The 14,294-nt window shown below is 37.6% G+C and overlaps 1 protein-coding gene across 2 annotated transcripts in view; it reads right to left on the bottom strand.

Annotated features, from left to right (window-relative positions):
- Positions 1–14,294, bottom strand: part of LOC124288601 (6-phosphofructo-2-kinase/fructose-2,6-bisphosphatase-like) — a 119,252-nt gene that overhangs the window by 83,803 nt on the left and 21,155 nt on the right. Inside the window, exon 1 of one of the 2 annotated variants that reach the window (XM_046725158.1) lies at positions 11,845–12,004. The exons of the other annotated variant lie outside the window; for it this stretch is intronic. Within the exon in view, the coding sequence (XP_046581114.1) occupies positions 11,845–11,869 (25 nt within the window). The 5' untranslated portion in view covers positions 11,870–12,004. Of the gene's footprint in view, positions 1–11,844; positions 12,005–14,294 lie in introns of those variants that run through there. 2 annotated transcript variants of the gene reach the window in all.

Below are 14,294 nucleotides of genomic sequence, written 5' to 3'. Positions count from 1 at the left end.
AGTACTTTAGTACTCTTTCGAGATATGGTCCTGACAAAGAGTCAAAGTTAAACTTGCTGCCATGGAAACGGACAAAACATAAATTCTTAACAATACAAGCAGCACAAGGCAGCAATGGACAACCTGGTCTTTGTGCATGCAGAGTTTCATGAAAGAATATCTATCAGTTTTAGAGATTATAAACAAAGTCAAAGTCAAACTAAATGCTGTCATGAAAACAGGAAACAAATTCATTTTCTTGAAATTCCTATATACCAAATAGCACCACTTCAGACATTTGTTAATTCATGTACCAGGTTTGGCTGAAAAATCTTTCATTGTTTTCAAGTTGTGTTCCGGAAACGAAATCAACCCCCTCCTTTTGAAGACAAAACCACCAAGTCAGACCACCTAGTCCATTTCAAGCTCCAGATCCAAGTGTAAACCAAAATCTCCATGGGTTCAAGTTATGTTTCATAAAATATAAACTCAAAAGAATTGAATAATGAGTCTACAAAAGGAAACGTAAGGATTTGAACATCAAACGGCTGTTCAGTATACTGTGACACTTGGAAGGACAAGTCTGGGCCAGTCAGCTCTAGTTTTTGGACAATGTTTTATTACTAACCACAATTAAAAACTGCTAATAACTTCAGTGCTAATATAACAGACTTCAACATGTTTAACATCGAATGTTATCTCCTGATAACACTGAGAATTTCTCCTCCAGACTTACCCAAATTGATATAAACTTGTTGACCTCTCTGACACAGTTAGTTTGTTTTGGACTGTGTAGCATGGGAAGTGTCACTTTATGGTGCACACTAAATAATCAGGCCTAACTCTGGGACAAGTCCTCCAATATGGTCAGTTTTGTAATTAACATTCTGTCATGAACATATCATCATGAGTTTAGCAGAATGGAAGAAGTGTTCATAAAGAGGACCTTCCATATTTTGTTGAGAGTGCGTGAGTGAGTGAGTTTGGTTTTACGTGCTTTTAGCAATATTCCCTCAGGGGACACCAGCAGGGGACATCAGAAATGGGCTTCATATATTTTACCCATGTCAGGAATCGAACCCGGGCCTTTGGCATGACGAGCGACCGCTTTAACCACTAGGCTACCCCATCATCCTGTATTTTTGTTGAGAGCGAGAGAGTAAGTTTGGATTAAAACCACTTTCAACAATACCTTACTTACAATGCAGAATGTCATCTTAATGCCAGAGAAAAGACTGAAGTGATAAAGGTTTCATCCCCAATTATTTGATACATAACATGCTAAATTGCATATGACAAATATCCTGAACTTGTAAAGTTGTTTGTCATCTTCATGAAGTTTCACATTCAATGCTTAGAATAGCCATCCAATCCAATTTCAGACGGGACAATAGAAAATCTTGTGAGACAGTGAGTGAGTGATTTTGGGTACCAGTAAAGTATAAAATAATTTTTTAAACAGCTCTAAAATGAGATTGATACAGGAAACAATGAACGTGATGTAGTTACTCATTTGGTCTGAAGAAATGCATTGGGCACATTGGATACTAATTTGATATTTTCAGAAATTACTTTAATATCAATATATATCACAACACCTTAATTTCATGTAAAACTTTCTATGTTTGTATTGATGCTATTCAACAGAACCAAAACTATGTTGTGCAATGTTTATAGGTCTTAGATCAGTCACTGAAATCTCAACATGAAGAGGCCATTAGGAGTCCAGCTGCCGTGAGGTAGCCCAGTGGTCAGAAAACTGGCTACAATTCCAAACTCTGGTAAATGTTTGAAGCCCAATCCTGTTGTCCCTTGAGATGATCTTGCTGGAATAATGATCAAAGCTGCATAAAACGATACTCACTCCCTAACCTTACTCTTAAGTGCACACTGCATTTCAACCAATGACTGCAGGTTTGAATCCCAGTTCACCAAGTAGGATATCTCTCTCTCAAACACAATATATCTTCCTGAAAATATACCTTCCTTTGTACACATGTGCATCCCTTACATATAACAATGGGCTTCCTTCCTTCATGTAGCATTATCCGATGTATTACATATTGCCATTCTATTCTTATACATATCCTTCGCCCATTCAGAACACTAAGTCGATTTGGCAAGTGATGTCTGCATCTTCACCTCTCAGTGAGAAACTTTCTACAAGTGTAACCTGATTGATGCTATTTTTGTTAGTGTCATGACATTCTAGTCAGCATCAATACACTGTTGCATCGGACATACACATCTCTCCCTCTCTCACTATGACACCATCTTGCGCTGGACATGTACAGTAGACATGCACACTTTTTATCCAAACACACACAGAAGGTGCACATAATACATACATACAATGAGTGTAGACTATTTTTGCCATGATCATGTAACACTAAAAATACCAAGAAAACAAATCTGTACAGACAAACACAATTTAATCCTTGGTGGTAAAAAGTGTTGACTGGATAACTGGACTTGCATCTGCAATCTATTTTATTAACTTTGTTATAAATTTGTTAACTTCAGCAAAATCATGTTTCAGGTAGAATCTTTCATTTTTCTCTTGGTGCTAGGAAATAAAGTCCTCAGTAAAACATAGGGATATTTTCTTTATCAAACATTACTGCCACGTGATAGCACCACAATCTAATGCAGCTGTTGACAGACAAGGAGATTCATTCACACAGCACAATTCAAAGATGCTCATTAAACTTGCAAATAAAGGTTTGCTATGCCAACAGAAACTTCATCAGCTAGCAGGCAATTCATTAGCAGTACTTTCCTGTATAGGCATACAGACAACATTGGTGGCACTAACTGTGTGGGTGACCAAGCGATTCTGGTTTTGACTGCTTCGATCAGTACTTCAGTTATGTCATGGTATGTGAGATTTATGAGGGAAGAAAGCTCCAAGTTATGAAGGACTCAGTCTTGTTTACCACTTTGGTGAAACCTTCAAGCACTCATACCGACATGCTTAGAAAACATAATCGGGTGAACCTGGACTCAAACCTGCATTCATGGGTTTCTGGCCTGCCAGGGGAGGCAACTCTGTGCAGCTAATTGAGATGCCTAACACAACCAGGTTATCCACACTCCCACAAACTGCAGTAAACATATGAGTGAGTGGGTGAAAATGTTTTCATTGCATCAGCAATATCGCAGTCACATAGCAATAAGTGAATATATGAAAACTTATGACATCATTCTAAAATGTATCAAAAAGCACCAAACTGCAAGCAATCAGTACTCTCTAAGTACAAACATACCAGAAACCTAAAATGTTTTGTATTTGAACCACATTTCTGTATATTCTGGCCAATCATCAGATCTTTAAAAGGAGCAGCTGTATAACACTGCTTGCACAAGTCTCCTTTAAAATACACAATATTTCTTCATGAAAAGCATGCAGCCTTTGTGACATATACAAATGCTGAATTGTTTTGTAATAGCTAAATATAATTACCATAACTCACATAATCATTTGATATGTTAAATATGCAAAAACAATATTAAAACATTTTACAATCTCGATATGCCACTCATCAGTTCTGCTTCATGAACCAAACATCTGAACACAATAGAAGCATCAAGTTTACAGGATATAAATAGCTTGTTAAATGTATTCATAACCATACACATTCTAAAGTATAACCTGCATATTCCTGTCTTATCAAACCGTTTAAGAAAAATCTCCAAATATTATGGAAAGGGAGTTGCAAGTTGGACAGCTTTCCATCCAATCTGTTTCACGGATGAATAAAAGATGTTTAAAACAAAGCCATCAACGTAAAAACATCTGAATCTCTTTTGGAAAAAGTTCAAGGTACATCTGGTGTTTTATTTTCGTTGACGTTAGTTTATTCAAATATAATTCGAACAAGGTGATCATGGTGACTGTAAATGAGTGAGTAATTGAGTGAGTTTAGTTTTACGCCGCACTTAGCAATATTCCAGCTATATGACGGCGGTCTGTAAATAATCGAGTCTGGACCAGACAATCCCGTGATCAACAGCATGAGCATTGATCTGCGCAATTGGGAACCGATGACATGTGTCAACCAAGCCAGTGAGCCTGACCACCCGATCCCGTTAGTCGCCTCTTACGACAAGCATGGGTTACTGAAGGCTCATTCTAACCCGGACCTTCACGGGTGACTGTAAATGAGAGCACAAGGATACCCACAATAGGTTTGCAGGGTTGCCACAGATGACGAAAGTTCATTTTCAGTGATTTTTCTAACTTATCTCTGACCAATTTGATTTTACACTGATCAAAATTAAAAGAAAACAAATAAAATTTCGGCCTCCAACCTCCCCTACAGCCGACCTTTCCATCCATTTTACTTAAGACAAAGTAATCAAATGTAAACCAACAAATACAGAGATCCATCTAACATCAAGATGATGTGTATGACACAGAAGTATTACCTCTGGCAAACTCTGACATAAGAGTTTTTATTTTATTTTTTAATTTCAGTGTTTTCATTGTCAGAAAGTCCCTGTTGCAAGATTGAGGATCACCTCCAGGAAAAGGGTGACTTTGTATAGTATGAAATCTTACATTCTGAAATTCTGACATTTTCTAAAAAAAAAAACTCATTCACTCTCACATTCATACTAATACTGTTGTGAGTTTAAAATAAACTTTCTCAAAACCATCAATGTATGGTTTTACCCCTTGACTCCAACATTTATACACAAAGAATATAGCCATTGATTGTAAGAGGTCAAAAACAGTATCTGTGACAGTATTTGAGTCACACCCAAATATAACAAGTTCAGCAGAGGCCTTTAGATTGAATATTTGGTCACATTACTGTGTCAAACATCCATGGAAGTTATTCCAAAATATGTCTACAAATGGACACTGCCAAAACAAGTAAATTGAATGTCATAATACCACACATTTAATACAGTTATGGAACTCAAAATCACACAATCGTTGCCTCAGTGAAGTCTGAAAAGAACTAGTTTTCAATGACCAAAGGCAATTTTCCGACTTTTTTTCCAAAACTTCAATTTTCACTGACTGGTAACAAAATTCCCTGACTTTTCGCTGATCTTGAAAAAATAATTTCTTCCCTGACTTTTCCCTGACCTGTGGCAACTCTGGTATGGGTTCAAGTGAAAACGATGAATGATTAAATAACTCGAAATAGCTATAAGTGCACATACACGTGTATATACAATTGACAAGGTTGATATACATTGGATTGCTAATTCATGGGCGGATCCAGGAAATTTTTGGGTGGGGTTGGGGGTGGGGGTTGGGGGTGGGGTTTAACAACCCCTGGCTTTGCCAACGCCAAAAAAAATCTTCAATGTGGTCTTAAGTCATTTTCAAAAGGGGGGTTTCGAACTCCTACCACTACCAAACCCATCAAGATCTGGGCTACAACTGGTCACTGAATCTGTTGTGACTTATCACTATCACATACCACCACCAAACCCATCAAGATCTGGGCTACAACTGGTCACTGAATCTGTTGTGACTTATCACTATCACATACCACCACCAAACCCATCAAGATCTGGGCTACAACTGGTCACTGAATCTGTTGTGACTTATCACTTATCATCACATACCACTACCAAACCCATCAAGATCTGGGCTACAACTGGTCACTGAATCTGTTGTGACTTATCACTATCACATACCACCACCAAACCCATCAAGATCTGGGCTACAACTGGTCACTGAATCTGTTGTGACTTATCACTATCACATACCACCACCAAACCCATCAAGATCTGGGCTACAACTGGTCACTGAATCTGTTGTGACTTATCACTATCACATACCACTACCAAACCCATCAAGATCTGGGCTACAACTGGTCACTGAATCTGTTGTGACTTATCACTATCACATACCACCACCAAACCCATCAAGATCTGGGCTACAACTGGTCACTGAATCTGTTGTGACTTATCACTATCACATACCACCACCAAACCCATCAAGATCTGGGCTACAACTGGTCACTGAATCTGTTGTGACTTATCACTATCACATACCACCACCAAACCCATCAAGATCTGGGCTACAACTGGTCACTGAATCTGTTGTGACTTATCACAATCACATACCACCACACTGAATCTGTTGTGAACCCATCAAGATCTGGGCTACAACTGGTCACTGAATCTGTTGTGACTTATCACAATCACATACCACTACCAAACCCATCAAGATCTGGGCTACAACTGGTCACTGAATCTGTTGTGACTTATCACTATCACATACCACCACCAAACCCATCAAGATCTGGGCTACAACTGGTCACTGAATCTGTTGTGACTTATCACAATCACATACCACCACCAAACCCATCAAGATCTGGGCTACAACTGGTCACTGAATCTGTTGTGACTTATCACAATCACATACCACTACCAAACCCATCAAGATCTGGGCTACAACTGGTCACTGAATCTGTTGTGACTTATCACAATCACATACCACCACCAAACCCATCAAGATCTGGGCTACAACTGGTCACTGAATCTGTTGTGACTTATCACTATCACATACCACCACCAAACCCATCAAGATCTGGGCTACAACTGGTCACTGAATCTGTTGTGACTTATCACAATCACATACCACTACCAAACCCATCAAGATCTGGGCTACAACTGGTCTTCAGCAACTCATGCTTGACCTATAAGGCGACTAACGGGATATAGTGGTCAGACTCGCTGACTTGGTTAACACATGAAATCTTATCCGATTTGCATAGATCGATGCTCAATGCTGTTGATCATTGGATTGTCTGGTCCAGACTTGATTATAATGACTCACTTAATATAGCTGAGATATTGCTGAGTGCGGAGTTAAACAACAAGCAAGGCCATATTACCAGTTTTCTGCAGGTTTACCTTCAAGCCCCATCACCAGTATGAGCTTTGTTGCAGTCTTTGAAATGTAAACATGCCTTTTGATTGGCTCTGGCCATTTATGAACAATCTTATAATTAGCTTTCCCTGACACTGGTGGATAGGCTTGCTTTCTGCATGTTCAAATTAAGAGACATCAGAAGATGACAAATCCCACCTGCCCCCACAAATTTGAAAGAACACTTTTTCCGACAGTCACTTCTTTTTCTGACAAGTCCAGCTTGTTTCCTTTTTAGACTAAGTCCAAATCATTTCCATGCAAAATCATGAAAAATATAAATGCCAAAAATCAACAAATAGCAAAAGGCACCACTTCAAGATCTGTTTGATATATCTGGCAAGTTTTTTAAATGAAGCCCACCCTCCGTTTTGAGTCCAATTCATTTCCCTGGAAAATGTATTAAAAAAAATGCCCCAAGTCGGTAATTAGCAAAAGACACCACTTCGGGGTGTACTGAAGAAAAGATGGCTGATCAATTTCACTGATACTGATACATGTACTAGGATTATTTATTGATCAATTACGCTATTAAAAGATTGAATATAATCACTGATGGATCAGTTATGCTGTACTGATGAATTTAATCACTTACTTTAACATTTACATTGTACTCATGCACAGATTCAACAAAAAAACACTGATATCCAGGCCATCAATGATAAATATTCGTGAAGATAAATATTTGGAACTTGTTGCATTTGAAGCTCAATAAATTATACTTTAAAAAGTACTAAACTATGAAAAGGCATCAGTTTTCTGCTAGACATAATAATGTGCCAAGACTGGTTAAGATATATTGTACAGTTTTCACAATATTCTCAGAAAGGAGCACTACTGTCTTTGTCATCAAAGTCAAAGCTGTTGCCCTGGACTGACTGACTTACGCCGCTTTTAGCAATATTCCAGCAATATCACGGCGGGGGACACCAGAAATGGGCTTCACACATTGTGCCCATGTGGGGAATCGAACCCGGGTCTTCGGCGTGACGAGCCAACGCTTTAACCATTAGGCTACCCCACCGCCACCCTGTTGCCCTGGAACTTGAAAATACATTTGTCAAAACTCCCAAACTATTATAAGACACCGGACCAACGCTAGTCCAATCTATGTGCGGTGAAGTTTGCTGGAAAAATACCGTACGATTTTAAGATCTGCTTCTGAAATGAGCACATCACTCCTTTCCAGTCAAAGTTATTGCAATGTAAATTTCACAAATTTATTTAGAAAAAATCCCAAGCAATCAAAAGGCACCAAGACCTAAGAAAATGCTAAGCTTAGTGAGGAAATTTGATGTAGTGTTTGAGATCTTCCCTGGAAATGAGCAATCACCCCTTTTTCAGCCGAAGAAAACTTGAAACTTGAAACTTGAACTTTTGAAAAGTACCCAAATATCGAAGCGCACAAGTTTGCAACCAGACATCATGTATGTGCCAGGTTTGGAGAAAAATTATGATATAATTTGCTCTCAAATGTTATCTTACATGCAGGGACAGACCGATGGATGGACAGAATCCATTTCAATACCCCTACAAAAACGCAGGGATTGAATAGACAATACTTATCTTCATTCAAAATAATTGATGATTATTCTGTACTGAAGCAGAGGTTGGTTATAACCACTGTTGGATAAATAAAAAAACCCTAACATATATACTTTTTTGGTATCTAACTGAATATTTATAAATTAATTTTGGTAAACCCAACTATACGTACAGATAATGAATAAATATCGATGTATCTAGACACACCACATGACGCTTGGTGACATTGTGAACAGCTGTTGATGGTGTTTACTCATTTTAGACTAAAGGTTTCTCTTACAAAACCAGAAATACTTTCACAGTGTCAGTGAATATTGAAGTGATGGCCTTTGTCTAACCTTGGGAGGTTGACTGTCAAGTAGTCTTCAAACATCCAGAGAAGATTCACATGTTATGGAGTAACACAACCATTCAGCAGATTTTGCATCGGTCACGATGACTGGATTATATGCAGTGACCGATGCACAGATTGAAAATATTCATTGATTCCTTACATTATGGAGAATAAGAATTTTTACTAGCGCTGTAACGATGCATCGAACTATCGATGGATTGCAATTGTTGAGTCTCCAATAGCAATTTCTTGCTGGTAGAAACGAAAAACTATTGATGCATCGATAGTATGTATGACTATCGATAGTTTTGTAATTGACTTCTGTTGATAAATGAGCAGCGCAAAATACAGGTAGTACCAGATTCGTTCACTTTGATATAAAGTTAGCGGCCCCTGTTACTTCTTAAAGGTCAATTTCTGGTGTCCCTCATCGTGATATTGCTGGAATATTGCTAAAAGCGGCGTAAAACCATACTCACTCACTCACTCACTCTTAAAGGTCAAATGCAACCAAAAAATCAAACACAATTAAAACACAATTATCACTTATTCATGACATATAATATACATTGCTGATTATGAAAAAACATATAAACAAAATTATAAGCGTACAATCGCAAATCAAAAGTGCAATATTTTGTACTTGGGTTTACTTCACTCGAAACGGAGCACCCGGGATACCAAACCCAGTCAGTGCGGGTGGGTGTGCACTCATGTGTAACGAAGACTTTCACTGGCTGGTTCATTTGCCGATGCCCTCACAGCTCATTGTGTGTCTGTTTCACTGTATATAGAGATGTTGGGTTTTGTAAATACATGCCCATTTTTTGTGTATAACATTTTGCAATGAACAGACATCATAACATGTCATGTGTACAAGTATAACACCTGCCAGTCTGTGTCATTACATAATGTGACAGAGACCGAACTCGGGCCGTTTTGTTTATGGTGTATAGCCTGATAGGTGTTCAGTTCAAACTGGATGTGGTCAGTGATCGAAGTTGTGTATTGAATATTGTCATTAGCAGACAGGCAGGCAGACACACAGGTGTCAATAAAACAGACATTGAGTTTTGTCTGTGACAACGACATATCTATATCACAGTTAGAAATTCTGTCAATGCTAAATAATGACATTGCTTTTAGTATCGAACTGAGAAAGTGACTCGGTAAGAAGAACGTGTGGTGAAATAGACAAATGAAATTATATAAACAGTTAAATCGGTAATCTACTGTCATAACATATAAAAAGCTCGCGCCTGTGAAATATCAACAAAACATTAGAAAAATAGCTCACATCAAAGCCTTCACCGAGTATTCACCGCCAGCGAAGGTTTTCAGTCTTGAAATGTCGAACACCTCACTGGTTGACACAACGCCGAGTAGATCGTTATTCTAACAGGGTTCTTTTATGTAATGAGTAGATTATTTACTTCTTTTTTTTATTAGACTACTCCTGCTCATGACCTTATAATCCGGACATCCCGCTTCCAAGCTGCGCGACCCTATTTCACTGCTCAGGCGCTATGAGCGCTGCCCAGCTGTTGAAACCACTATTCACCCCAAGTGCTGGGGTGAATTTAGTAAATCGTTTGAACTCCGATTTTGCGGGGGGTTGTTCATCGCATTATATTTCAACTTTATAAGTTGAATTTGCATTTTTGATGATTTGTATCTGTAAGTCCATACCGAAAGGTATCAGAATCTGCAAAGTTGTGTTTTACGTTGCATGTGACCTTTAAACAAACATGGTGGCAAACACGGAATGCGACTCAGAGTTTGAAAATGTGAATAAATTACAATAAGTTTATGCTTTAACTGTTTACTTGATCTGGATTATTGGATAGTATTGCAATAGTCGGTTGCAATAGTATGTCGCAATAGACTATTGCTATCACATTAGTTCTTTCCCCTCTATAGTCACCCTAACTTGGTTTAAACGTATTTTTATTCAAATTAAATTAAATATGAACACCTCTCCCTTACAAAAACAAATAATAATTACATAGTTTGGCTGTTAGTCATGTATACGCTGTACATTGTTTGGGGGTTGAAGTTGATTTCAAGAGCATCACAATGACCAAACCTCCGTCTATTGGAGAGTTGCTTCTATTAGAGATCGGTACTAGCATCGCAAATATGGTACTCTCATCTCCAGTATATGATATTTCATATCAAAGGTCTTTGTCGTGTCTAGCCATGTCTGGAAATGAAGTACTAGTGACGGACTGAGGAAACATTGTCCTTCATAGTGCCACTGACAGACCAGCGTCTATAAGTACGTGTGTTTTCGCACAGTGATTACAAACATGGTATAACATGTACGCTCAGCACGCGCGGTACTGTTACTGAACACGCGTCTCGCTAAATTCCAGGAAAAGCTAATGGGTACCGGTACTACTAAAATGGTACGGATTTTCTTATTCTGCAATTCGAGATTATGAGTGACTGACTGAGTTTGGTTTTAAGCCGCTTTCAGCAATATTCCAGCAATATCATGGCGGGGGGACACCAGAAATGGGCTTCGAACATTGTGCCCATGTGGGGATTCGAACCGGGTCTTCGAAATTATTTAACCATTAGGCTACCCAACCGCCCCTCGAAATTATGAACTGAACTGTTTTGAATTGAAAGTGTATCAGTTTATTAACGTTTAAGATCAGTAAAAACACAGAATGTGTTTAAATTAGTTATTTATAGAAAAAACTATTTTAGATCATTTTGAATATTCCAAGTGTATATATAGAGAGAAATTTCACCTGAGATAAATTCAGCCTGATCAATAACCATGAAATATTTATTTGTTCAAAATTTCTTCTGAAATACTGATTCAAGAATAAGGCATCACATCCTAACCTATCAATTCTGCATCTTAATGAGTAATCTTTTGGTATCCGCAGGGTAACGATCTAAAATCGAGTCCTAATTTCATTATCAGTTACATTTGTATCACTACCAGTCATATTGGTGCATTCATATAAGTGTGACCAATAATGCAGACAAAAATCTGGAATTAACTTAAAATGAATATTTTCAACTGCAAACTACATATTATATTAATGATTTTTTACCATGCCCCTCTAATTACCTTGTCCACTGATGAAACTTGGCATGGTGAAAACCAGTGGTGATGAGACTGTTTACAAACAACTTGAGTTCACGATCAACAGTAAAACAATGGACGGGTGCACCAGTGGTTACCACCACCGTGCGTGAGTGAAGTGCTGCCACTGTCACTATGTGTTTTCTGTCTGCGCACACGCAGCATCAAAAAGCACTGTAACACACACGAGGCACAAGTGTGCCACTGTATGCAACATCCACACAGATCCACACACTGACAGTTGTCATTGCCGCGGCTCACTGCCTCACCTTGTTGTATTACCATCTGGCCTCGCTATAACGCAGGATTCACTGATGGACAAACAGTAGGCTAAGCTCTGCAGGGTAAGGAACAGCAGTGTCCATGTATGTAAACAAACTGATGCCTGCATGATAATAAGCATTACACATACTGGTTAAGTCAAACAAATACAAACAATCAGTTTAACTGAAACCCCATAAAACAACACAGCATATTTTTCACCTACCTATGCTTATTTCAGTACAGGAAAATCCTTTTCAGGTTTGTTTATGAACAAAATAATTTAACTGCATCAGATCTATTTTAAGAGGTTGTATATGGTAAGAAAGTCTGTGATTTTCTTTCATAGCAATTTTCTGTATGATTTTAGAACAGTATGGCATCTAAACATCAAAATCAAACAGAGAACATCATGGGTATTAAATTTCAGGAATACCAATATCCTTGGAACTTTTGGAAGCTCATTAATTCAAATTTATCACTGATTTAAGGATGGCTTAGAACAATAAGATTTTTTCTCAAGTCAAATATGTGACCTCTGCTGTGTGGAATGTCAACAAGTGGATAAGATGTAAGATTAAGAGATTAACTGAATAAATAATTCCTATTAGTATGCATTTGCAATCCATCTTTTATATTTACCCCACTATATCTGCATACACTTATGTAAGTCTATAATTTGATTTTCCAATATTGAATTAGTCTGTAGAACTAAATGAGTCAAGTCTGACTTGTACCACAACAATGCTGCTGTTTTAGCCTGATTCTCTCCTGGTCTCTAAATTGTAGACGATTTATTAATGTTGAGTGTTGCTGTTCAATTGGCTGATCAAACACCCTCTAACTCAGAGATTCCAAGTTTATCATATTTTTACTGCAAACAATTATACTTTACATGGACAGTCTTCAACATTATTACTAAAATCAGTTCCAAGGCCATTTTGAAAACAAAAAACCGTCACAAGCAGAAGTTGCTATATTGATTAACAATGTATGCTCCCCGCTGAGCAATGAACTCTGGGCTGGTTTAAGGTGTATATTCAGCTGCATTTTAATCTGAAGCAAATGACAAAAAAAAATTCCAAAAAGTACAAAAGAACTGTATTTCAAAATTCATGTTATATATTATGTGTTATATTTGGAAAAACACGTCATAGCAAAGTACAAATTCTGGTACTTTATTTGAGTGAGTGAGTAGTAGTAGTAGTTTATTTCGGTAAATCAGGCCACAGGCCCATTTCACAATGAATGTATTGACAAAGATGTTGATGCTGCGCCACCAGTGCATGTAGCAATGTTTGAGTTCAACAAGTTATATCTGGTACAATATACATGTGAATATAGAATATGTAGGTTATGTAATGGACAATTGCTTGCTCCTCATTTTAAGAGCAAAGAAAGTAAACTTGGCAAGGTTATTGAGCATGGAAGTATTGTTGGTGGTAAATAAAAGTTTACATTTACACTCTGAACGAAATTTGTAATAAAAACATGGCAGGAAATTTCTTCTAAGGTCAATATAAAATGGACACACTAGACAGACATGGTATTCTGTTTCTATGTTTGGGATGATACAACATGGACACAGTCTTTCACTTTTAGGTATGCCTAATTTTCTACCCTGTGATATCATAAGATCACTACTGGATGTACAAAATTGTGAGAGAGTAATCCTAAATGCATCAATATTCACAGCATTTAAATAGTTTTCATATTCATTGGATAACTTAATTGTTTTATAAAAATACAGTGAAGATAGTTTGTCAAACGATTCAAAGAGAAACTGATTATCAATATCAGTGCACCGTGTTCTAAAAGCTGATAGAAATGATTGAATGCAGGAGACAGATTGCTGGTTCCAAATTTCACCAAATCCATAAGAACATAAAAGGTTTTTAACTTTAAGAGCCCAACAATCCAGACCCTTTTCAGCTCGGTTGTACTGATATACATAACTGTAATGTAATATACCGGTACTGTCTTCACGCTGGGATAATAAACGTAACCAGTACTTAATTATTTTCAAATGTTGATTTACTTTTAATGAGTATCTCTCCAGTTCAGCTCTCGCAACTATATTGGGGACAGATCTTTAACATTAAAGATATGAAGTAACATTTTCAAAGGGAGTTTATGAAAATTGTACACATTTGATTGTAACAAAAGTATTACTT

Source organism: Haliotis rubra, unplaced genomic scaffold (assembly GCF_003918875.1).
Source record: "Haliotis rubra isolate DU_JTF1 unplaced genomic scaffold, ASM391887v1 Scf420, whole genome shotgun sequence".
NCBI classification, from domain to species: domain Eukaryota; kingdom Metazoa; phylum Mollusca; class Gastropoda; order Lepetellida; family Haliotidae; genus Haliotis; species Haliotis rubra.
This window is presented reverse-complemented; position numbering and strand designations above follow the sequence as displayed.